This window comes from Sporobolomyces koalae (assembly GCF_050403365.1).
Source record: "Sporobolomyces koalae JCM15063 DNA, S_koalae_JCM15063T_v1_ctg21, whole genome shotgun sequence".
NCBI lineage: Eukaryota > Fungi > Basidiomycota > Microbotryomycetes > Sporidiobolales > Sporidiobolaceae > Sporobolomyces > Sporobolomyces koalae.
Window position 1 is genome coordinate 1 of NW_027481750.1, and position 23,221 is coordinate 23,221.

General features: G+C 55.3%; 7 protein-coding genes across 7 annotated transcripts; 3 read left to right on the forward strand and 4 right to left on the reverse strand.

The window, feature by feature from the left end:
- Positions 1 to 1,628: 1,628 nt before the first annotated feature.
- On the forward strand, positions 1,629 to 7,666 carry JCM15063_000064 (uncharacterized protein; the record flags this gene model as incomplete). The annotated part of the gene is made up of 7 exons (XM_076679233.1): positions 1,629 to 2,146; positions 2,211 to 3,618; positions 3,690 to 4,093; positions 4,154 to 5,008; positions 5,071 to 5,677; positions 5,757 to 6,497; positions 6,564 to 7,666. Coding segments are annotated over 7 exons (5,636 nt in total), but the record flags the coding sequence as incomplete, so codon positions are not given.
- A 3,336-nt stretch (positions 7,667 to 11,002) lies between these two features.
- Positions 11,003 to 12,013, forward strand: RCF2 (Rcf2p; the record flags this gene model as incomplete). Its single annotated transcript, XM_076679234.1, has 4 exons — positions 11,003 to 11,211; positions 11,369 to 11,602; positions 11,680 to 11,755; positions 11,831 to 12,013. The coding sequence occupies 4 exons, from the start codon at positions 11,003 to 11,005 to the stop codon at positions 12,011 to 12,013; spliced, it is 702 nt and encodes a 233-aa protein (XP_076533543.1).
- Positions 12,014 to 12,230: 217 nt separating this feature from the next.
- Positions 12,231 to 13,500, reverse strand: JCM15063_000066 (fumarylacetoacetate hydrolase family protein; the record flags this gene model as incomplete). Its single annotated transcript, XM_076679235.1, has 5 exons — positions 12,231 to 12,304; positions 12,388 to 12,553; positions 12,633 to 12,763; positions 12,824 to 13,355; positions 13,453 to 13,500. 5 exons carry the CDS (start codon positions 13,498 to 13,500, stop codon positions 12,231 to 12,233), a joined length of 951 nt encoding a protein of 316 aa, XP_076533544.1.
- A 132-nt stretch (positions 13,501 to 13,632) lies between these two features.
- On the forward strand, positions 13,633 to 16,580 carry JCM15063_000067 (uncharacterized protein; the record flags this gene model as incomplete). Its single annotated transcript, XM_076679236.1, has 7 exons — positions 13,633 to 14,339; positions 14,398 to 14,526; positions 14,596 to 14,755; positions 14,811 to 15,195; positions 15,257 to 15,663; positions 15,736 to 15,959; positions 16,025 to 16,580. The coding sequence occupies 7 exons, from the start codon at positions 13,633 to 13,635 to the stop codon at positions 16,578 to 16,580; spliced, it is 2,568 nt and encodes an 855-aa protein (XP_076533545.1).
- Positions 16,581 to 16,671: 91 nt separating this feature from the next.
- Positions 16,672 to 18,711, reverse strand: UTP15 (snoRNA-binding rRNA-processing protein UTP15; the record flags this gene model as incomplete). The annotated part of the gene is made up of 5 exons (XM_076679237.1): positions 16,672 to 16,847; positions 16,929 to 17,409; positions 17,484 to 18,177; positions 18,247 to 18,524; positions 18,616 to 18,711. The coding sequence occupies 5 exons, from the start codon at positions 18,709 to 18,711 to the stop codon at positions 16,672 to 16,674; spliced, it is 1,725 nt and encodes a 574-aa protein (XP_076533546.1).
- Positions 18,712 to 20,327: 1,616 nt separating this feature from the next.
- Positions 20,328 to 21,681, reverse strand: JCM15063_000069 (OBAP family protein; the record flags this gene model as incomplete). Its single annotated transcript, XM_076679238.1, has 9 exons — positions 20,328 to 20,681; positions 20,767 to 20,778; positions 20,848 to 20,954; positions 21,029 to 21,108; positions 21,175 to 21,201; positions 21,271 to 21,352; positions 21,426 to 21,452; positions 21,522 to 21,598; positions 21,677 to 21,681. 9 exons carry the CDS (start codon positions 21,679 to 21,681, stop codon positions 20,328 to 20,330), a joined length of 771 nt encoding a protein of 256 aa, XP_076533547.1.
- A 556-nt stretch (positions 21,682 to 22,237) lies between these two features.
- Positions 22,238 to 23,112, reverse strand: JCM15063_000070 (uncharacterized protein; the record flags this gene model as incomplete). Its single annotated transcript, XM_076679239.1, has 4 exons — positions 22,238 to 22,432; positions 22,506 to 22,803; positions 22,883 to 22,950; positions 23,017 to 23,112. 4 exons carry the CDS (start codon positions 23,110 to 23,112, stop codon positions 22,238 to 22,240), a joined length of 657 nt encoding a protein of 218 aa, XP_076533548.1.
- Positions 23,113 to 23,221: the final 109 nt, after the last annotated feature.

Consider the following 23,221-nt stretch of genomic DNA (forward strand, 5'->3'; position numbering starts at 1 on the left):
CTGCGTGGCAAACCCGGCGCCTCGAGCTCGACATCCGAGTTGAACTGTTTCACATGGAGGTCAGCGACTCGGACACGGGTAGACTGAACGTGAGCAGTCTTGAATGGGAAACTCACGAAGAAAGAGAAAGGGGAGAGGGGGGGCGGGCCGCACCGAGTTGAATCGGGCGTGCGGAGAGGCGACCGAGCTGTTGAAGCTGTAGTATACTACTGAGTCAGAGTCCGTTTTGAGGGCGGGAAGAAGGGGTTTGAGCTCACCTCGGACGCCGGATAATCGGGTTCCCATCAGGAAGGAGCCGACATAGGATTGGAGCTGGTGAGTCTGTAGGAGAGAGGGAGCAGGAGAGGAAGAGAGTGAGCGATGGCGATCAACAAGGAAAACCAGGGCGATGACGACGACAACAAAGGGAGGAACAGAGGAGGTGCGAGAGCCAGGAGTAGAGGACAGACCACCAAGAGAAAGAGAGAGAGAGAGAACTCGCTCGTGTAGATAGTTAGACACTACCAGGACCATGTTCGGAAGAGGCGGTCGAGGTGGAGTGAAGAGAAAGGAAGCAAGAGCAGAATCGTTTCCCCCCAGCTCCCAATCTCTCTCCCCTCAAAAGATCCGCGGTAGGTTCACGGAGCAAACGTTCGCCGCGAACGAACGAGAGGATCGTGCAAATGACGTTAGTGACATTCCTCGCTCGCGTATTCCCCTCAACCCGCCTCGAGGTGACCATTCACCCCTGCACTGTTGACGCCGATAGTAGTCTGCAATCGAGCTGACCATCCCTGAACTTGAAGCGACTCGATACGACGCCTGCGAAGGATTGAGAAGGACGAACGCGTTTCACTTTGTCCGACGCTGCCGCTTCGCACCGCCCCCAGAAGTCAGAGCCAAGAGCCTCTCGGTTGCCACGCGCCATATTGTCGCCGCGTGTGGAGCGTCTCAACTCGGCAGCATTCCTCGGAGTTGCAGACGAGTAAGAAAGGGAGAGCGAGTCGAGAGGATGAAGCGAGCATTCGATTACAAAGCTAGAGCAAGTGTACAGAATTTGTAAAAGAAGCCTATTTAAAAAGTGTGCGATTCGAGAGAAGTACCTACAGTAGCAGAGGAATGCGAGATTCGGGAATTCGAGGCATGCGCAGACTCTCTCTTCCGCACGTCGACTTGCATCCCTGTACACGCAGAAGCAGCACAATCTCGCTACACACACCTTGCCGAGACTACTTCGGCCCTCGTAGCGACCTCGTCTCCCGTTGTGCTCCCCACGACCGTGCTCGCACCCCCCTCCGCGCGATCTCGGTCTCTTCGACTCCCTGTTCGGACAGCAAATCATGGGCGTTCAACGACTAGTTGAGCACCTGAAGAAGCAAGGCGGAGAGGCGCAGTGGAAGCGCAGGGCTGTCGAAACGCCAAATATTAGAAAAAAAAGGAGTGGACCGGACCGCGATAGGGCTGTAGATAAATGGGTGGAAAAGAACCGGAAGATTGAGGAGGAATGGATCGTTGAGCTGAGGCAGCAGCGCGATGTAGTCGAGTGGATCGACGAAAGGCGAAAACTGCACTCGCTCGAACCCGGTAAGCTGTTTCTTCTAACGCTGTACAGTAGGCATGGTGCTGATACTCGCTCTCTGTCATACCAGTCGGCAAGGTCACGATTGATGCCGGCCAGCTGTATGCTCCGCTCGGTGTGCTCCGCAAGAAGCTCGAGTCCTTCTTGCGAAACGGCACGCTCACTGTGCCAGAAATCCGACAACGCTTCACGTGGAATCGTCTCCGTATGATCAACTCGCTGTTGGAACGCAGGACGAGCGCGCTGGATCCACGCGCTCGCGTGATCATCGTATTCGATCACCCCGACGTTCGCCCAGAAGCCAAAACGGAAACGCTCGAGCGTCGAATGCGCTCGCAAGTCAAGACGGACATCGACCTCGAAACTTGGCAAGAGGAGAAGCGTTTGACCGTCGAGAACAAGAAGCAGCGGCGAGCTCGGCGCGTGAATCGAAAGCGCAAAGGAGAGGGAAAGGGTGAAGTCGAGAGCGAGGGCAAGGGGAAGACCCCAGAGGTTGGCGCGCTGGATGCTCCTGTCGACCAGACAATCACCAAGGTCGATCTCGATACCGCTTTTCCGCCCTTTCTCCCGCTCGACTCTGAAAATATAGTTAGTCGCAAGGTCTCTCCCTCTCTCTCGCACTCGGTGAGAACTGACCAGAAACGGTACATAGCGCGAGTTGCGCGAGTCGGAAGATACATTGGATCACCAGATCGCGGCCCAAGCTGAAGCCCTGCATGCTCGAGCCGACCAGATCCTCGCCAAGACCGAGGCGGACTACGTCATCCCGCTGATCTTCAGTACGTCAGCAGATGCGCCAGCACGACTCGCTGCCCATACCGAACGATCCCTCGACAGATCCGCTCCTTCAACACTCTCCGTACCAGGTGACGATGTTCCCGAGTCGAGCGAGCGCGATATCCATGCCCGCCCAGCCCGAGTCATCTACTCGGAAGACAGCGACATGATCATCGCCGCTGGTGACTCTATCGTCGACTTTATCGTCGCGCCATGCTGTATCAAGAAAACGCGAATGCTCCGTGTGATCGACGTGCGGTCGATGGTGCCAGCCATGAACTGGCAAGACCGTTGGCACGCCGCTGGACTCGCCGCGTTCGTCGGAAACGATTTCACGGACGGTGGAATCGCCGGGATCGGCTGGAGTCGCCTATGCAACGCGAAAGAACTCGACCGAGTCGCAAGGGCAAGCGAGACCTGGTGCCGAGTACGCCGCGACCTCGAAACGGGCGGTACGACCCAAGACTTGATCGACGGTCAGAATTTCACCTCGCTCGATGCGCTCGATAGCCACTTCGATTCGATCATCTCCCCGCGACACCACGACCCCTCTGGCACTCGTCCGAAATTGACCCTCCGCGCCTGGTCAGATTCAGTCTCTATTCAAGCCGGTTGGAATTCTACGGGGTCAATGACGAGCAAGCGAGACGTCCGCGTGAAAGTTCAACAAGCTCTGCGCGAACAGATGGAGAAGGAGGAGGCGGCGTTTGCGTCCCGACGATCGGACGCGATGCAGATCGACGACTCGACTAGTCCACCATCGAGGCGTCCACGAGATCGCGGCCACCGAGTGCTTTTCCGGCGTCGACAACAAGCGCTGACCTTTGACGCTCGCATCACCAATGTCGTCGACTGTCCGCGTCCAATCAAGGGGCAGCTCGGATTCCGCATGAAATCCCAAGCGAACGGACCGGAATACTTCCGTTTCCTTCGCGACGAAGCCGCTCGTCTCAAGGCGCCGGCCGCCGCTCAAGACGACAACAACGGTCCGCCTCGCAAGCGTCGTCGCACGCAAGCCCCCACGAACGCCACCTTGAACGCTGTGGAACCGCAGCCGAGCCCTTGCCAGCAGGAAGCGCCAAAGGACGGAAAAACTCAACCCGAGTCGAAAGATCGAGGCAAGGAAGGCCAGAACGACGAGACTGGTCAGAATGAAGGCGGCGAGCCCGAGGAGACCAAGACGAAGCCGCAGGTGAAGCGATTCCCGAACCTGTTGAAGGCGAAACAATGCATCGTTCGTAGGCCGGCTAGCGAGCGGGTACTCCGGAACCTCTTCGTGGACGGTACGCCTTTGTCTTCTGCGCAACGAGACTGCATCGAAACCTCGGACTCACAATATCAGAATGGAACACAGGTGACGCAACATTCCGGAAATCGTTTGCCAACCTGTTGCACTGGATCCGGCAAATCGAGGTGGCCGAGATGCCAATGAAGGTCGGTCTACTGAATCAGGTCATAAACCTTTACGCTCGCTTCGCTCCCCATCACCTCGTACCGGTGCTCGACGGCGGAGATCAGATGACCAAGTGGGCCGCGGCTATATTGACACAGCGCGAGTGGTATGATATGAATCGCATGGATCATGACTCGAACTCGTCAGAGGCTGCAGATGCAGCGGCGGATCATACCGGAATTCCAAACACGATGGCCGACGCCGTAACACAGGACCTCAAAGACGATCTTGAGCTGTACGTCAAAAAGCAGGATCTGGGCGCTTCAGAGATCACGTACTGCGAGAATACTACCGGTGCCAAGACGGTGAGTCTTCTAGCTATTCGCTTGAGCTCGAGATGGTGGTGCTGAGAGCTATGTTTCCAGCTTGATTTCTATTGCCGACTGGCGATCGTGCTCGACGCCCGCTCGCACGAGAAGCCTACCGCGACCGAGGACAATAACAAGAGCTCCAAGTCTCCGGTGACAGACGACAGCGACCAGAGTCACGGGCCTGCTGTGACCGAGGACAAGTACAAGCATGTTGACGGAGCGTCGCTGAACGATAGCGTCTTCAACGCGAGGAACCTGTCGCCGTTCGGAACCGCAATCGCCAATTCGACTCGCAGCGACGCCAAGCGATTCGACTGGATCCTGGCAAAGCTGATCGTCGAGTTTCCGGAGCACTTCCGCGTCAATTCCCGTTCGCTCCCTTTTGGAACGGACAATGCGGAGATCCTTGCCGCCCTCGACGCGATCAGCTCCGACGAGGGAGTGGTCTTGGCAAATCTGTCGAACTGCGTGCCGGTCAAGCGCCTCGTCCGGGAGGCTATTGCGACCATTCCGATTGCGGGAGACGCGGATCCAGCCCGGCTCTCGCTCGCAATCGTCAAACTCGTGCACGACTGTCGGCTCCTACTGCTCGATTGGCAATTGCCGCCGTTAGTGGTGATCGATCGGACGACCTTTGCGACCGCTGTCGACAAGATCGGGACCTACATCGGGTCGGCATTTCGTTGGGTCGAGGCGGAGCTCAGAGCCTGGGTGAAAGAGCGAGACTGCGGAGAGACGGCGCCGACCCTCGGCGACTGGATCTGTGCGGCAACCGGCCAACAGGATTCGCAGAGTCAAAAGCTGAAACGGCAGCAGCCCGCCTGGGCGCAAGACCGAAAAGGCAAGGAAGCTCTGAAGAACCTGATGGTCGTGGTCGCAGGCCATGCTCAGCTCCGGCAGAGGTCCTATGTGAGTGACGATCACCCGTTCTTGCCGTGTTCAAAAACTGACTCTCGCGAGGATCCGAGTAGCGATTCTCCCCGTCAACAATCTGGATTAGTCTCGAGAGTGTTTGTGCGATGGTTGTAGGCGATTTCGACCTGGTCGAACGAATCATGAGCGCGATGCGACGGATCGATGTCGAAGTGGCCAAACTCAATGGTCAACTTGCCACGCACAACCTCGACGTGTCGAAATTGCCCGCGCCCGATGCCGCCGCCGCGAAGGACAGATTTGGACCAGAACGAATCGCTCAAGCAACGCTTCAACGGATGAGCAAGCGCGACTCGACTATGCGGCGCCAACTCGACAACCGAGACAAAATTGTCCTTCCCGAGCTGCACGAATGGAGGGGACTCGAGTTCGAGAAGGCTGATCACGAAGGCCCTTTGCTCGTGCTCAAGCCGACCGTTGCCGTCAGAAACCGCGTGCAAGCTACAGTCGGCAAGGTGCATCAGATCTTCAAGTTGATCTGTACCAAGATCCTCGACGCGCGTACTGGCTGTGTGTTCCTGATGGACGTGCTTTTCAAACCGACTCACGGCCAATTGCTGTTGAACGGCGATATCGGAGTCTCGGCTACGGAATGGCATCTCGGCGCGATCGATCACCGAAAGCGTGACCGATCGTTTGTCAAGGGTCTCAGCGGCAAGTCATACATGCTCTTCGACCATTCTTGAATACGAACCCTGATGCTTGTATGTCGACGCTGGTGCAGATGCCGACAGAACAAAGCTCGCGCGCGCGCGCTTGCTAGAGGAGATGAATTCGGACAAGAGCTTGATCGAAATCTTGGAAAAATTGAAGAAGGTATCACTCACGCAGAAGATCACGCGGGGGCACAAATTGTCGACAGAGGAAATAGAGATCTACAACACGAGAAAGGAGCAGAAGCGTACGAAGGGCCGAGACGCACTGTCGGGACGCCAGCCGAAACGTCGAGAGGAAATGAAGAACGAGCCTGTACTTACCCGATTCCAGCTATCCATCGATGGCAAGATCGAGTTTCGCCAGTCGTCACCGCACATTCCGCCGACAAGTAGCTCGACCACTACCGGAATGGCTCGTCAACGTCCACTCGACAAGCCGGTCGAGATTTACGAGCGTAGTCCACCTCACCTGTACATCTCGGGTGTTCCGGCGAATACAGAAGGCTGGGAGCGCCCGAAACGCGCCTTCGATTTCGCCTCAACCTTCTTTGCCGAGGCCGAGACTGCCGGCGTTCAATCGACCGCAGCGAGTTCGTCTTCCGTTGTCAACCGGCAACACGTCCTCGTCGCACACGATCCGGGCCAGGTCGAAGCCGTCGCCACGTCAATACTGAACCTGACCGGGACAGGTTCATCGAGGGCTTTCGTTCGCCAGCGGCAATTCCAGTCGCAAGAAAGTCAAGAGTCGCGAGTGTACGACGAATTGACGCGGTTCTCGGTCGGCACCCGACTCGGAGACGCACTCCAAGGTCCGCTCTCGATCTGAGATTATTCGATAGTGCTGCCTAGTCTGACGCTTTCGATTTGTCCCTTAGCATCTCGTTCGCTCGCCCCAAATTCAAGCGACGAATCGTCCGACGCGTCGACAAGCTCTCCTGCGCTCGTCAACCACTCGGCTTCTCTGCCCGCATTGTCCTCGAGCGACCAGCCTCTTGCGACCCCCGCCGCACCCGTGCTCGCTAGCCCAAAATCGTGGATCGTGCGACTGAACCCCTCGAACCAGATTCTGGCCGTCGAGAGTCCGATTTTGCACCACGTGCTGCACTCGATCGGGTCTCACCTATCGACCCTGCGCGCGAAGGAGTCGGAGGCGATCGCGAAGAAACGGGACCAGAGTCGTGCCTCTGCGGTCGTCCGGACTTCTGTCAAGAAGCCCACGGGTTGGTCTCCGCTTCGCAATCACGTGAGAAGGGTCAAGGTGCTGCACGTCCTGCCGAGCGGGAACGTCAAGGTGAACAAAGGTTTCGGTAAAGACCGAAGCAAGGTTCTGATCGCCGCGTACGAGCAAGCCCTGCGGACCACGCCGTGGTTGGACGTGTCGACCGTGTCATGTGGAGAATGGTGGACGAGTTCGGTCTGCCAGGATCCTCGCTGTCGAGCCACGTGGGTCGCACTCGTATTCTCGGACTTGGGTGGATCCCTGTTGACATTGGATGTCGTTTTGCCTTGCAGAATCTTTCGCCCAGGCAACAGGACCTCGTTGCGGAACACGCCGATAAACAGGCTCAAGTTCTGCATCTTCTGTCTGACGATCGATCACCGCGATGGACTCGCGGGACTCAACGTCAGCAGCCTTGCGTACTTTGCGACGCAAGAGCTGGGCGAGAATCCCTTCTCGCTGAAGTCGGCCGTGCGACGCAAGGCACCGAGAAGAGTGTCCGGGTGTCGCTGCAAGACGATCGAGAAGATGATCACTGACGTTCTCCGAGGCAAGACAGAGGAACAGGTCAAGGACCTGATGGCAGAGTTGGGAAAGCAGAACTCCATCAGCGACGCGGTGCAGCTGCTCCGACAAAGGCTACGCGGGTATGATCCGGACTTGGAGGACGAGGTCGTTTGGGATAGCGATAGCGAAAGGGACGGACAATCAGATGAAGAGAGCGTTGATGACGATGTAGATCCGGATTCCCTTCTTTAGTTGTACCGTGTTGTACTGTGTCTTCGTTTCGTGCCATCAAAGGATCGGTCCTTCTGCGATTCACGATGAGATATGTGCAGCACTGTGTGTCTCTCGGACTGTATGCAAGCGAGAGCGAGATTCTAACCATGACGAGCGCCACACGAGTCGGTCAAAGCTGCGAGCTGAGCTGAATCTTCAAAACACTGTCGAGTTGGGACTTCGGGAACTGCGACAGAGCGAGAGAGGAGACTGGCACAAATGACGAAGATTACAAGGATGCAGAGCCCTACTGAACGACCTTGGGAATTAAACCGATTCCGAGAAGCACTTGAAGGAGAAGAAAAAGCAATCTGGCAGACGGGAGCCGCTGAGTCGGGAATCTGTTTCGGTTCTTGAGGCGAGTCCCTCTACATTCATCCCTCAGAGGAACCGGGTAATCGCGGTTCAAGAGGCGTAACGCTTCCCCGAGGGTGTCGCTTCGAAACTCGGAAAAAACTCCGAGTTCGCCACTGCCGCCGGTTGACAGACAGTCTCCTCCCTCGTGAGGCTCCCTTTCGCAGCCCAGTATTTTTTTTTCGCAGCCTTTGTCGGCTGCTGGTCGGACTTGTTGTAAGCCCGTTTTTTTTTTTTTTTCTCGACGACGATTGCCGTCGGTTCCCCCTGCGGCGTCTTCGAGGGCGGGGCAGGGGCTTCGACCTCCGAGCTCTTGACGACGTTGGTAACGCAGTCAAGAGCTTTGGATGTCGGCATGATGGCTGAGGAATCAACGGCAGCGCAAGGTCAGCCGCTCGGATGCAGAGTACGGCGTCTCCCCTCGACGCACGGGCGAGAGCGCGCTATAGCTGCGGAAGTGACTGACTGTGTGCGACTCTTCTGAGGGAGGAGACGCAGTGGAAATGCGAACGTCTCAGACGATGCCGTTAACGCGAACTGCATGCGAAAATCGAGAAGGGATCAGAGTGGTCTCGGACCCCGGAAGCGGCCACACGGGAGGCGTGCGAGACGGTCTCCGGACGAGAGCGCAGAAGTGCGAGGGACAGGAGGGGGCAAGGAACAGGGTAGGTCGGGAGGAAGAGAAGATGGGCGATCTCACATGCGATCGCTGTTGCCTCGCGCTGGTCGTGCTCTTCGCGATGCGAGGTGACGGCTACTCTGTGTGTTGCGGCCGAGGCGTACGATGGCTGTCGATGGAGAGCCTGCGAGTCCGGTGAGAGACGCAATTCGGTACGCTCCCCCACTCGGGCTGCACGAACCCCCAGGAGTTGTTGAAGCGTGTTCTACGTGGTCACCGAAAGAGGCGTGTCCAATGAGATTGCCGTAGTCTCACTCGTCAGGCATGCACCTTTGCCTGATGGGAATCGAGCGCGGCGAGAGGGCATCGGAGCTATTGCGTTTCTCCAAATGCACGACACACTAGAGCCTGACTTGTAGCTTTAGGACTCGGACATCTCGCTCGCGTCAAGGTCATTCTTCTGCTCAGCATGCACCAACAGACATTGGAAAGGCTAGGCAAGCTCGACACCCTGGCGTCAAGTCGCCAGGCAGATGGTGCATTTAAGACTTGTACTGTACGCAAATGACTCTCGGAAGGAACTCGCACGTTGGGATAGCATCGCGGCTGTACAATCACTACAGGCTCCTTCTCGCTCCCACGAATTGCTGTGCTGTCGGAAGTGTATATAGGGAATTGGTGATAATGGTCTGACAGAGTGCGATCCGAGAGGAGAAGCTACCGAGGCTGCGGCACTTCCCGGCATCGATGCGAAGCGCTCACGTGCTAATCGAGAGGCTCTAGGAATTGCGAACGTTGCAAATTGGCGTTGCCAGACGAGCGGCAGAACGCGCTCGTGCTCGGGGCGTATTCGCAAACATTGTATCGACTCGATGCGAGTTCTCAACGCCTCCGTTTGCGAATGCACTGCTATCGACATCGATTGCGCCGAGGCGAATGGTCAGAAAGGCGCGATGATGAAGATGGTGCTGCGCGAGCGAGGAATGTCTGAATTTTCAGCGCGCAACTCGGCGACGGCAGCACAAACCTCTTCGCGCTCCGGTCGCTCCGTGGGCCGCGACTCGGCAACAACGCGGGGCGAGAGAAAAAGCTGCGATACGCCCGTTTCTTGTGAAGTACTCGCACGTCCTCAGCCACCAACTTTACTCGTGGGCTTGGAGGTCTCCACTTACCTGCACCTGTGAGTCCCCTCTCTCTCTCTCTCAGGATAACCCTGTCTATCCTGTAGACGTGGCTCTCGCACCATCCCTCGCTCCATCGGCGTCATCCTGTTTTTAGCTCCTAGTCAACTCGCTCCCTCGCTTCCTCGCTGTCTCTTCTACTTACAGTTTCGTTCGCCCCGACCCTGCGTTCGTCGTCGCCTGATGGACCGACCCCGGCTCTCGAGACTCCAAGGTGAGCTCCATTACCCTCTCGCCGCCTACAAGGCGCACGCTGACGCCAGGTAGAGTACAATTTCGACAGCTCAACCTCTCTACATTGCCCTTCTTGCCGATTCAATTTGACCACCAGATCGTAAGCTGTACTTTGCTCATGGTGTCGAGTCTGTCCATCGTCAGTCTAAACTCTCGATAAACAGGCGACCTTTCGGACGTCGGGTTCGAGCTCGAGGCGCAGGTCATGCACGGCAATGTGGACGTAGTCGTGCGTGTGCATCGTGAGTCGCCGGCCCGAATAGTTCTTGACATCAAGCAGTCCTGTCAGACCACGACTGGCCTGCTCGCCTTCTCGAATCTAGGCATGTGTATCTGGTCCGGCAATCGAACTGGGCCACGACCCGGTTCTGAGCATCTCCCATCCCTTGTAGTCCCCGCGTCCGCCTTGACTTGTCGCATTCCGTTTGCTCGTCTCTGCTTGGCGTAGCTTGCTCCCTTCGTCGAGAAGAGATCGGAACTTCCTGTGAGGGGCGGTCTATCTGGATCAATTGAACCATCGATAACCCTAATTTGATCCTTGGGTGTATAACCAAGAAAGATGCAGGTCGCCAGCTCGAAAACGATTGTATGCGAAGGAGGTCGCCATTTTTCGTCCCGACCAACCCCGCCTGTTGCAAAGGTGAACTCTTGCTAAGCCAAACTTCCTTCCCTCCAGGCGTGAAGGTTCCGTACCGGAACTTCCTCGATGACACGTGATTGTTGAGCTTTTCTAGCTGGGGTGATATTTTGCCGATCCCTCTCTCTCGGCTCCTCCTTCGCTCATCTCGCAAACTTTCTCATCTTCAAACTCGTCTCTCGTCTCTCTCCACCTCTTACTCGAATAACAACAACAACAACAATGGTCAAAGGTCAGTCTTCCCGTTGCTTCTGTGTACTAGATCTCAAGGATCTGGTTGCCCTGACATCATGCATTGCAAACGCTCGCTTGCGCCGGTTCTGCCAGCTCAAGTCAACGCTCAAGATTACCAGGAACATCAATCGGCAGTTGTCAAAGGTGGCGTCGCGTCGGGCATGATCGCACTCGGAACGGGAGCGGTGGGAGCTGTTGGATTGCAACGGATGAACGTCGCGGCGTGGAGAGGGTTAACCTTGCCTCTGAAAGCTTTCGCCTTGACGTGAGTTATTCCCCCTTCACTATCAATTGGCGCTGCGTTCGATCGATGGCGTGTCCATATTTCAACCTGGTCATTTCCCTGAAGTGCAGAGTGCTCTCTCTTTTCGTTTCAAGCATACTGACCTGTTTCTGCATCATGTCCTTCCAACATCGTACAGGTCGATTACGACGGCAGGATTTATTATTGGAGCAGATTCGGCATCTCGCAAGTTTGAATTGTCCAAGTACTCGGTCGGGTCGGGAACGCAACTCGAAAAGATCTCGCACGAACAACAACGGTTGGAGAACGAGGCAGGGATCGGTAAAAAAGCTGGACCTCAGACGACGCTAGGAACAAAAGATGCTGTACTAGATTGGGCGAAAACGAATCGATGGAGCGTCGTGTTCGGATCGTGAGTCTCTCGCTCTCACTCTGGTCCTCATCTTCGTCCCTGACATTGACCAACAACATTGTTTCTTCTCATTTCAGTTGGGTTGCGTCTATGGCTGGATCTGGAGCGTATATTGCAGCTTCGCCACTCTCGTTTGCACAGAAACTCGTCCAGGTGAGCGCTTCTCACTCCCGAACAAGCTTTGCGTATAAACGTACTGAACTCGATCACTTCATGGATTTCCTACAGGCGCGTATGGTTGCTCAGGGTCTCACCGTCGCAGTCGTGTTGGCGTCCGCTGCGCTCACCCAGATCCCGAATGCCGAAGGAATCAGTGACGACGAGGCGAAACGGATCGATCGTGAACAAGGCATGTACGCATGGAAGAAAGGTAGCCCTCACGACCAGAAGGAGAAGGAGCAAAAGGCGTAATTGCGCGAGATCCGCGCATGTAAATATATACTCCACATTCTTTTCCTTTTTTTTCTTCCACTTCTGTGAGCTGCCATCAACCGTCTTCAACTCACCGAAATTTTCGGTAAAAACGCAGCTGTAACGTGGCTAGATGTCTCTGTGAGGTCCAGATTGTGAGCGTGATATTGAATTACATACAGTACAGAATAAACGACACGCCGGACACCAGACACGGTCACAGTTTCGCTTTGTACGGTCTGACAATTCCACGAGGATCGTTCTCCTGTCTCACCGTGTTGACGAGAGTACCTGCATGACCGACGAGAAAAGAAGTCATGAGCGTCTCTTTAGTCAAGAAAAGCCGGGAGGGATCCGAAAAAGCCTCGTGTCACCTATTCCTTCGATCCAACACTCGACTCGATCTCGATCTGACAGGAACGGACTCTCTTCAGAAGTGTCGGTTGCGGCTTGACGTCCAAGCGCGATTGGAGATCCGGTTAGGATGAGCGAATGTCGTGAAAGGGTGGATCCGACAGACAGCCTCGCGATTAGTTCAGGCTGTCGCCCCAAAATAACTTATGCTCGAGTCAACTGTTTGCACAGGGTATACCTCGGAAAAAGATGCGAATATGCTCACGACGGGAACGAGCAAGTTGGCAGTGTTGCCCCGCTGCACAAGCTTGCCGTTGAGTTTCGTCGTAAACTCGAGCGAGTGAGGGTTCATGAGACTAGAAGGTCGGACGATGCAGGGTCCGATTGGACACCACGCTGCACGAAAGTGACCGTGAGCGTCCGATTCGGTCCGTCAAGCAAGATAAAGCTTAATACAGTTGTAGTTCTTGCCGACCCCCCACTGACCAGCTCCTCCTTTGCCACACAATCCTCGAGAACTGACATCGTTTACGACGCAGAAACCGGCGACAAAGTTCATCGCTTCCTCGGCGGTCGTGTTTGGAGGCACGTCCTCGTCCCCGATCACGACACACAGTTCGACTTCGTAGTCGTTCTTCTCGTCTCGAGCAGATTCGGGTATGACGATGTCGTCTTCAGGCCCGGCTACGGTCGTGGTCGGTTTCAAAAAGAGGCACAGAACGTCGGGAGCATTTGCCGCGGTGACTCCGGGAGGGGCATATTGCAGGCCTAGTCCCCGGATAGCCGTAACGTCCTCACGAGACAGCGGTGACAGGAGTTTGCGGACGGTGAGAATACGCGCATCGCTCGAATCGCCCGCGGACAATTTGAGAGAAAGCGGGGACCGAGCATCGGCCGGAGTGCGCGAGAGCACGATCGCCTCGATGCGCTCGTTGCGCGAGTAGAGCTTGCCGATGTCCCCCGGAGTGATGCAGTCGCCGTAATAAGTCTACAGTGAGCGGTGAAGGGGGCCCAGTCGATGTGAGTGGAGGCATGCTCGGAATCTGTTTTGTGCAAAGTGGAGAAGGAAGCAGAGCAGGGCGCACCTGTCCGTCTTCGTTTGCGATAAACCTGATCAGCTTGTTCCAAGTCATTATCCTCAACTGGCTTGGCTGGGTCCGGCAAAGGAAATCGAAAGTAGCGACGGAGGTTCATTTGAATACGGAATCAAGTCGAGTGCAAGCGCTCTGCCCCTCAATCTCCGACCCGACTCGATCCGAAGCGCCATGTCGACTGCGCAGCTACAGTCGCTGTTGCAGCCACCTTCGATCGAGACAGCTCGGTCGACCGCACGGCAACACTTGTCGCGGTCGATCGAGGAGCACACCGCATCATCACCGCCAGCAGCTCCCGGCTCGCAATCCGCCCTGCAACTTGGTCACCTACTCACACAGCTCCTGACGCAGCAGCAGACCGAACAGCAGCGTCTCGAACAGCGTCTGGACGAATCGGAACGCGAGAAGCAAGCCTTGTTGAACCACGCGAACGAACACACGGCAGCGATCAGGACCCGCGCAGAGCACCTCCGCATCGCGAACGAGTCCCTGAGGGCGCACGCTCGCGAGATCAAGAAACAGTATACTCTCAACCTCGACAAAGATGTCGCAGGACAGCCAGATCAACCTGTCACGTTGCGGCAGTCTCTCACGCAACTCGCGACCAAGCGAAACCAACTCGATCGTGCTCAGAGATGGTTCGCAATCATCGTCAGGGCCGAAGATCTTGGCCTGACCGTGCTCCGCTCGCTCGACGCAAACGCACTCCCCCAGGCCTTCCGCGCCTATGTTGGTCTAGTCGACTACATCAAGACCGTCTACAAGGAGAATGAAGCCATCAAAGCGACTGGTCAAGGCCACGGAATGGTTGCCCTAACAACGCACCTCGTCGCCATGGCCAACTCGGTATGGAATTCGCTCGTCAAGGTCCTGTCGACGTAAGTGCACGCGGAACTCCTACGAGGTCAACAGGCTCACGTGTGCTCGTTCCGACAGTCGGTTGCTGGCCAAGCTTGAAGCCTTGTGCTGGCCGACTCCTTTTGCCGAACCTCTCGATCCATTCGAAGATCCCAAAGTGGCCGAGTTCCAGACCGCTTTCGTCGATCTTCTCACGCTCGAACTCCTGTACGTTGTCTACCATCCTGCACATCCGGGTCAGATCGCTGAGATGTGCGCCCTCGCGAACCTTCCCAGGCAAAACAACAATGTCTTGCCCGGTGCAGCTGCGAAAACAGCTCAGACGCAATCCAAGAAACCAAAGCCGTTGCTGGCGCTCGTGCCGCTCGTACACCCTCTCCTTCTGCGCTTCAAATGGCAATTCGACGGCGATCGCACCACGAACCGGATCGACAAAGTACGTGCGCCTTTTCACCTTGACGCCTATAGCAAGACTGACACATGCTTTACAGCCTGAATATCCTCTCTCTCACGTCTTGAACCTCTTGACTGCTCATGAGCGATTCCTCACTGAAGACATTCAGTATCTTTTGTCGACCAACGGATTTGACCACCTCGATGCTCTGAACGAGTTCACCTCGTTGCTCCTGCCTCCGCTCAGCTCTCGATTGAGGCATCACCTGCCCCAACTCGTCAACTTGCCCCCAATCCTCGCGCATACTGTTTACCAGGTCGTCGAGTTTGATCAAGTCCTGAGAAGCAGAGGGTACCGGTTGCGCAACACATTGACACCTGACGGACAAGTTGTTCAGGACGACAATGAGTGGGAGGGGCTCAGTGAGGTCATTCTTGGACGCCGAGAGTGGTTCGAAAGATGGTTGGACGGAGAGCGTGAATGTGAGTTCTGCTGATTCATGGGGTTTCGGGCGAGCAGAGGGCTGATCGGTTGAAAGTCCAGTCTTCGATACGCGCTACTACACTGCGATCGGAGCCCCCGAAGCTTGGCACATCCTCTCGAGTGAGGACTACGACACAACTGATTCGACCTCGGGGACTCGACCAACCAATTCGGCGCTCCGGGTGAAAGAGCTCGCAGAGCAACTGTCGAACCGCTATCGACCTCTACCCTTGCGCCACACCCTCCCGTTCCTCCTCACTCTACATTTGCCCCTCCTACAGTCGTATGCCGGCAGGATCACTAGTAGCTTGGACGCCTTCGAGAGTCTCAGTTTCGGCCTGTTGCCGGGCGCACTCGGGCAGAGTACAGCTGCGACGCAAGGAGTCGGAGGCGTTGTCAGGCTCGTTCGAGCTGGAGTCAGTGCGCGGTGGATGTCTGAGCGATGTGAAGAGTGGGGTGAAGATGCGGTCAGTTGCTTCGGGACATCGTGAAACAACACATACGCTCGAAACTGATTCGGGTCATAACTTCTGAATTAGTTCTTCCTGAACCTGTACGAGTATTTACAAACAGCGATCGCTCAAGGCAAGATCGATGACCCAGACCACAACACGCTCGCGGAGGAAGTCGTCGACAACAGTGATGGTACCCTGTTTGATCGGGAACGTAAAACGTTTGAAGACCTCGCAGATCGAAGCGAAGACTTGATTGTGCGACACTGCACGAGGGAAGTCGTGGGCGAATTGAAACCGTACTTTGGAAAGTACGTCCTCTCTATCGATTCCTTGGAATATCGTCGACAGATCAAGCTCACTCCGGTCTCTGTAGACGTTTCGATTCGGAACAAGAACCTGATGCGGAAGAATCGGACAACGAACGTACCCTCTCACCTGAACTACTCGCTGCCCTGTCGCTCCTCTCGTCTCTCCTCAAGACCCTCGTCGAGTCGTATCCTTTGAGTACCCTCACTTCGTTGTACCGCAGAATCGCGCAAGCGATCTCGCGGGTCTTGTTCGATCGACTGCTCGTGACGCATAACTGGACTCAACCCGGCGCAAAGCAACTCCTGTACGACCTCGAACATGGGTTCCTCGTGGCGGGCAAAGAAGCGGGCATGCCGACGCGAGGAATAAGACGCGGGTGGGAAGTCGCGTTGGGAGGCGCGACCGTGTTGAGTCTCCCAACAGTTGCGAGTCAACAGGGCAACTACGAACCGGGAGGACAATGGACGTTCTCCAAGGTGATGAAGGTCGTCTGGGACCAGGATGGAGAAGGTCAAGACGACGAGTTCTCGTCCATGATGGATGACATCAGGGTTGGAGAAGTGCTCGAAAGGAGCGAGGTCAAAACGCTCTTGCGGAAGCGTCCAGAATGCTGGCGATAGAAAGATCGTTCTCTCGCAATGGTCTTTGCTCCCTCTCGCTCTCGTGTGTGGCGCCAAAGACGTGACCATCTATAACAGGTGCAATGCTCGATTACACAGTAACGAGCGAAGTCCGAGGTTGCTGTGACACAGCAAAGACCATGTCGAGAGCACCTCGCACCTGAGTCAACTCTTTCTGGAACTCGAGTTCCTCGTCCACCTTCCGTCGTAGGCGAGCGAAAAGCGTATCGATCAGTGGTGACAGGCCGAGAGCAGAGGTGTAGATTTCTGGGCGACAGAACAACAGGGTCAGCGTTAGAGTTTGTATGCGATGACGATGAAGGGCGCAGAGAGACGGCAACAATTTACCGATAAGCTGGTTTGCGACGTCCGTTGCGAGAGTACAGTACCGAGGATTCGTGACATGTTTGACAAGGAACGACAGGACCGGCTCGAGCGAGATGTCGTCTCGGTTCGCGAGCGCGATAGGCAACCCATCTCGGTGGATCAATTCCTCCATCAACGCAAATGTCGTTGCCGGGGTCACGTCTTTCCTCAGAACCGAGTCGAGCGCGTCTCCGTACCTGAAGTTCTTGAGCATTTTGTCCCACTCGGTCAACTTGCGTTTCCGTTCTTTCGAGACCTTGATTTCGCCCTCGATCGAGGCGAGTCCCTCCATCGCAGAACGACCCGTGTACACATTGCCTCCCGATCCCGCGCCTGCCAGCAGTGCATCGTACGACGGGGTAACGTATTCGACCGGAACTCCAGCTTTGCGAGTTGCGCCTGTTCGAGTTCGGATCGACAACGAGCCGTCTGAAAGACCAGCAACAATATGCGAGTTGTTTGGCTGTCAATGATACGAGCGTCAGCTGATGCCCCGGACAGATGAGTGCAATACCAGTTGAACGAGGCAACACATACCGAAACCGCAAGACTCATGACCTGACCTCCATACCGCATCGTGTGCCTCACTCGGTAATTGTCCTGAGGATCGTACACCTTGACAAGTCCATCGAGACCACCACTGAGTACCCGTTTCTCGCCATTCTCCGCCTCGGCCCAACACAGACTCGTGATGGTCTTTTGGTGGTTGCTCAGCGCCTTCAAGCAGTACTGCGTTCCGGTATCGACCTCTTCCTCCTCGACTTCGGCTCCCTCTTCTCCCTCTTCTCCTCCCACGCTACCAGCATCGTCGTGATGGTCGTAGCCCGCCACGATTGACTGTGCCGACGCGATGCGTGATCTCGAGGTCGAAGCGCCGAGCAAATCCCACACGCGCATGATCGGTCCTCCAGCACTGATCGCGATCGTACCCTGGTCGCCGACCAACACTTGGTCGACTGGTTTGCCATGTCGCCCAATCCATACGCATCCACTTCCTTCCGAGTCTGGCACGCGCGAGTCCCACAACCGGACCGTGTTATCGTATCCTCCCGAGAAAATGAGGGATGGCGAGGACGGAACAAAGGACGCAGTGCGGACATAGTCGGTGTGAGACGAGAACGTTCGGAGCTCGGCCGAAGTCGAAAGGTCGAACAATCGAACGGTCGTGTCGGACGAGGTCGTCAGGATCTGGGTCCCCGCTCCCGGCGAGAATTTGGTCGTGTGTACCGCTCTGATGTCAAGCAAGAAGCCGTATCAGCTGTGAAACCCACAATGGAGTTCTTTAGGAAGAAGGACTGACTGCTTGTGCGCGCGAATCGTTCGCAGGATCGCTCGACTGTTGATATCAAACACCTGTACGAGCCCTCCTTCGTCTCCTGCAATACACAGCTTGCCATCTCCTCGGATCTCTCCGCTCGAAGCGGTTTCCTTGAACCTCGAGATGGTTTTCACAACGCGATTCGTCTTTGGCGAGTAGATTTGCAGGCGTGTTCCCGAAGTAACGACATAGCGATGAGGCGACGAAGGCGAAAAGTGTACGTGGGTGATCGGAGCGTACGACTTGAGGAAGATCGGAGACTGGTAGGCGGTGGAGATGTAGAGGGAAAAAGTTCAGGGATCGCGTCAGGGTCCCGACTCGCAGCTAGCGACAAGGGCCGTAGTGACTTACTTTGAAGCTCTTCCAGTAGACCGACTCCTTTTTCTGGGTCGATTCGGTCGAGGTCTGGGGAGGTTTGGGAACGACGAGTCGAGAGAACTCTGCCATGTCGGCAACTGGCGCGATTGGATCTGCTTCGCTGCTGACTCCTTCCTGAGCTGTCGAAAAGACTTTCTACGGCTTCACGGCGCGATTCGAGGCGATTGCTGTGCGAGTTGCTTTGAGAGTGGAGGAATTCTAGTCGAGCGATATTTGCTTTGAATTGTATGCCATTACAATTGTCTACTTTAACGTGAACATCTCTAATGTGTATTACAAGCAGTACCTCATAGCGCTGGGGCCTTCTTTGACAACAAGTGACTTCAGGTTTGTCATGAACAGCAGCTTTACAGGCTGTTCTGGAACACCCGAGACTGATTATTTCTGGCCGGCATATAGTGCTTGTACAGTGCTTACAGTTTCATGCGGGCGACCGTGGAGGTGCTTTTTTTCGTTTCTCTCACTCTGCCTGTGACGTTGTTTCCTAGAGATAGTGACGTCGACTATGCTGGGTTTCTCACTCAACTTTGGTCGAGACATCGCCAAAACGCCATAAGTTGTCTCAGCGATCACTTGTAAGCTCGGAGTTGCTTGTAGACGATCGAGTGAAATGCATATGCTCCTGTTGTCTCGCGCCTAGCTTGCTCGCTTCCTTTCGCATCCCGTGATTACCTCAGCGAGTAGCTCGCACCTCATTCAGCTCAGTCCTCCTCCCACATATTCTCCTCGCGGGAGGGCCGCGTCGACTCCCCCCGTCCTCTTTCTCCTCTCTTTCCGCCGCGCCCTCTACCACTCGCTTTCGAATCTCGCGTCACGCCCAAGAGGATGTTCGCGTTGATCGACAGATTGTCGTCTGAGGCCTTTTTCGCTGCCGCGTCCGCCTCTTTCTTTTGCTCGCGCGCCTTCTTTCTCTCGGCGATGTCAGCGCTTGTTGGCTTTTTGTCAGCCTTCTTCATCTTTCCCTGGGTCTCTCCCTTCTTCTGCGTCACAAGATGAAGAAGGCTTCCAAGAAGCCAACAAGCGCTGACATCGCCGAAATGCACGTCGTTGAGGTCTTCTTCCTCGAGGAGCTCGTGCTTGTGCTCGTTGATCTCCTCCTCCTACTCCTCTTCGTCATCGTCCGTGGGCAGCAAACGGGGAGAAGAGGAGAAGAAAAAAGCGCGAGAGCGCAAAAAGGAGGAGGACGCGGCGGCGAAAAAGGTCGCAGACGACAACCTGCCGGTCACCGCGAATATCTTTCTGGAGCTCATGTACGCGAGATTCGAAGGTGGGCTTTCGGTTGATACCCCAATCGACCCCCATCGCAACAAGGCTGCAGACGAGAACGATTCAAGCTTTTCAGATGATTGAAATTTTACGTCAAAATTCGCCGTTGGCCCAGGCGTGTTGCATTTGCCTCTGAATCTATCAATTACGTTCACGTACTCGCTCCACTTTAGTACTATAGTGTCGTGTGTCGCAAGATCCCGTTTGCGAGCAGCACCTCTGCTCATTCTGCCTGAGCATGACTTGCGCATCGAGTTAAAACATCTTTTTTTACGTTCTTGACATCCACTGGGCGCCAGAGGGAGCAGAGAATGCGGCATCGACTTGACAGACTAAACAACAGATTCACTGCACAGAAGAGGAGAACAGAAAGAACCGAGACTTTATGCAAGCGGGTTGCGTGTGACCCGCGGACGAGATCAAGCCTTGACCTGTTTCTGCGCAGTGCCGTTGGTAACACTCTCCATCGACTCTTGAACGCCTTTCCACATGGCTCCGCTTTCCTCGGGGCGCTTGTACTCAACCTCTTTGGGGACCAGCTCGACGCCCTTGCCTGTCGACTCCCATTGATCGGCGTTTGGATGCTTCTTGTAGTCGTGATCGAGGTACTTGGCACGGACTTGGCGCTTGTACTCGACATCAATTCCCTCGTGTTCTTTCAGTGCCGCGTGAACCGATGGCGAGACTTGGTCGTTCGCGGTAAAGGCCATCATGAGGTTTGGAGGACCGAGAGGTAAAGACGGGGAACTGTCAACCGCCCAGGTGTGGATCGTCTAGAGGTATGACGGTATGACAAAATACTTAAAATCAATTGCGTTGTTTCGTACAGCTTCGATGATGCGAGAGAATCGAACCGACCTTTCCGTAAGACTGTTGCAGCAATCTCTCGGAGATTAGCAACTTGCAAGGTTTGACCTGCTGGAACGAGGGACGACCCACCCTGTGAAGCTCTTGCATCTGCGGCTTCTCGGCCGCGTCTTCAGCCATTTGAGGGACGATTCCTTTTGTGCGCAAGCACAGCATACCGCTCTCGACTTCGTATTTGTCTGCTCGGACGATATCCACGAATGATCATCCCTTAAAAATCGGATGTGGGCAGGAATATAGTAAGGACCCTTACGCGAATGCCAGTAACGTTGTTCATCCTTGTCAAGCGAATGGAAAACGTCTTCGTCAATGACATATTCGATCCCGATCAAACTGCACGCACGACATGTCAGGCTACAAGCCGATATAGACTTCAAAACCAAAGGGAACCAAGCAGACCGAGCATCGGCCTTGTCAGAATCGTAACTGCCGCCGTCCCATGACCGTCAGCTCGGATCGAGCAAAAGGACAGTCTCGATGCGTTCGCTCGCTCACATGATGCATTGACGGACAGTTCCTTTCTCGTGCTTTGGCGCGCACGAGCAGAAGTGGTGAGAAGGGACAACACGGGAGCGATCTGCGCGTCCAGAACAAGCGCAACAACCATGTGAATTTATTGCGTTTGCTAATCCAGAATCGGAACCGCGTACCGGTCGCATAAGTGTGAAGACCAATCACTGGTTGAATGATATCGCATGAGTCCGTGGAGCTGTTCGAACATGAGGAGCACGAGGAAGAGCTCTGACGGTGTTGGTGAATCTGCTGAATCGGAGTAAAGTCCATCATGCCCTTTTGAGGAAGGAACTCGGTGAGAAGGGGTCCACTACGAAGGGGGAGAAGTGTTTGAGCTCGATCCCCTTGAACGATCGCGGCGGATTCGGTCGAGCGAGAGAAGACCTACGACATGATGGGATGAGTTCGACTGGAGGGAATCGAGCGATTCCAAGAGTGGTGCGAAAAGAGGGCTCGGTGAGAAAGCGAGAGCGAGAGAGGAGAGCGGGGATCGGGGCGAACCGACGCGGGTCGCGGGCGTCATCTTCGCCCAATGCGCCGATCTGGCGATACCTCGCATTGTTTTCCCGACGAAGCAAAACAGCAGGGCTCGATCGTGTTTCCGGGAAGGAGTGTGGAATTGTCACTAAATCATACGAGAGAAGAGATAGAGAGACATGAAAAGGAAAAAAGGAAAAAGAGAGACGGTCCCCAATCAAAGACAAGAACAGATCCAGCTACCAATTCGCCTCTACTAGCGAAAGTGAGGTGTTGGTCTCGCAGCGTGCTCGGTGGGTGATGAATTCATTCGAATCGTCGGTTTTCGTCCTCTTTTTGTGTTTTCCTTTTCCCCCCAAAAATCTCGTCTTCTTCGTTTGCTCAGCAACTTTCCCACATTCCCTTCCCACATTTTGGCTGGCGTAGTTTCAGGCCACTCGGGACCGTCAAGCGCGTAGACGAGCAGCAACGCTTAGAAGAGGCGTTGGGGCTTGCCCATCGAGGACTTGAGGTTGAGCGACTTGACGTTTTGCCAGTGCTTCTTGAGGAGCGAGATCAAGAAGTTGATGGCCAACATGGTGTTGGCGAGGATCTCCTCGTTGGTCATCTCGACGTGTCCGACAGCGACACCAAGGCAGAGAACCTTCTTCAATTGGAACTTGATGGTCTACGGGGCGAGATAGCATCGAAAAAGGGTCAGTGTATAGTACATGGGTGCATGAACGACTGAAAACACTTACCGAGCGAACGTCGGCGACCTTGTTTCCGAGGTCCTCCTGGTGGGAGATGGGGGTGGGGAACTTTCCAGCCTTGGAGAGACCGGGGCCGAGCAGACGAGGGATCTGCTTGATGAGAGCCTCGGAAGCAAGGAAGGCGTCGTACTTCTTGGCGAGCTTCTTGACGAGCTTCTTGTTCTTGTTGAGCTTCTTCAAGTCGTCGACCGACATGTACTCGAGCTCGATGAGCTTCGCGCGGTCAATGTCGGCGGCATCGGCGAGAATGCAGATGGACATGCGAGGGCGGGGGATGTTGGGGAGCCTGTCGCGACGCGCACGTTTCTAGAGATCAGCTTCAAGTTCGCAACGCCATTCATGCATGCGTGGGATGCGGTACTCACTTGATGGTTCCCGAGAAACGCTTGTCACGTTGGGGGTCGTAGTTCTTGAGACCGATCTGGAGCTCGATCTAAAGAGAGCGCCACAGGGATCAGCATGGCGTTCGTGTGAAGCTGTCTCGAGGGCACTGGCTCACGGTCTCGACGAAGTTGCGCTTCTTGTCGCCCGAAGACTCATCGAGGATGGTCTTGATTTGGTTGCGCACGCTGCTGACGCTGATCTTGGATGCCATTGTTCTGTACACGAATCCGTTCTACCGAGTCAGCCATCGCGGATCATGCGGTCGTAAGGATCGCCAGGTATGCGCAGACTGACGGGTGATCTCAGAGATGGAGAAAAAA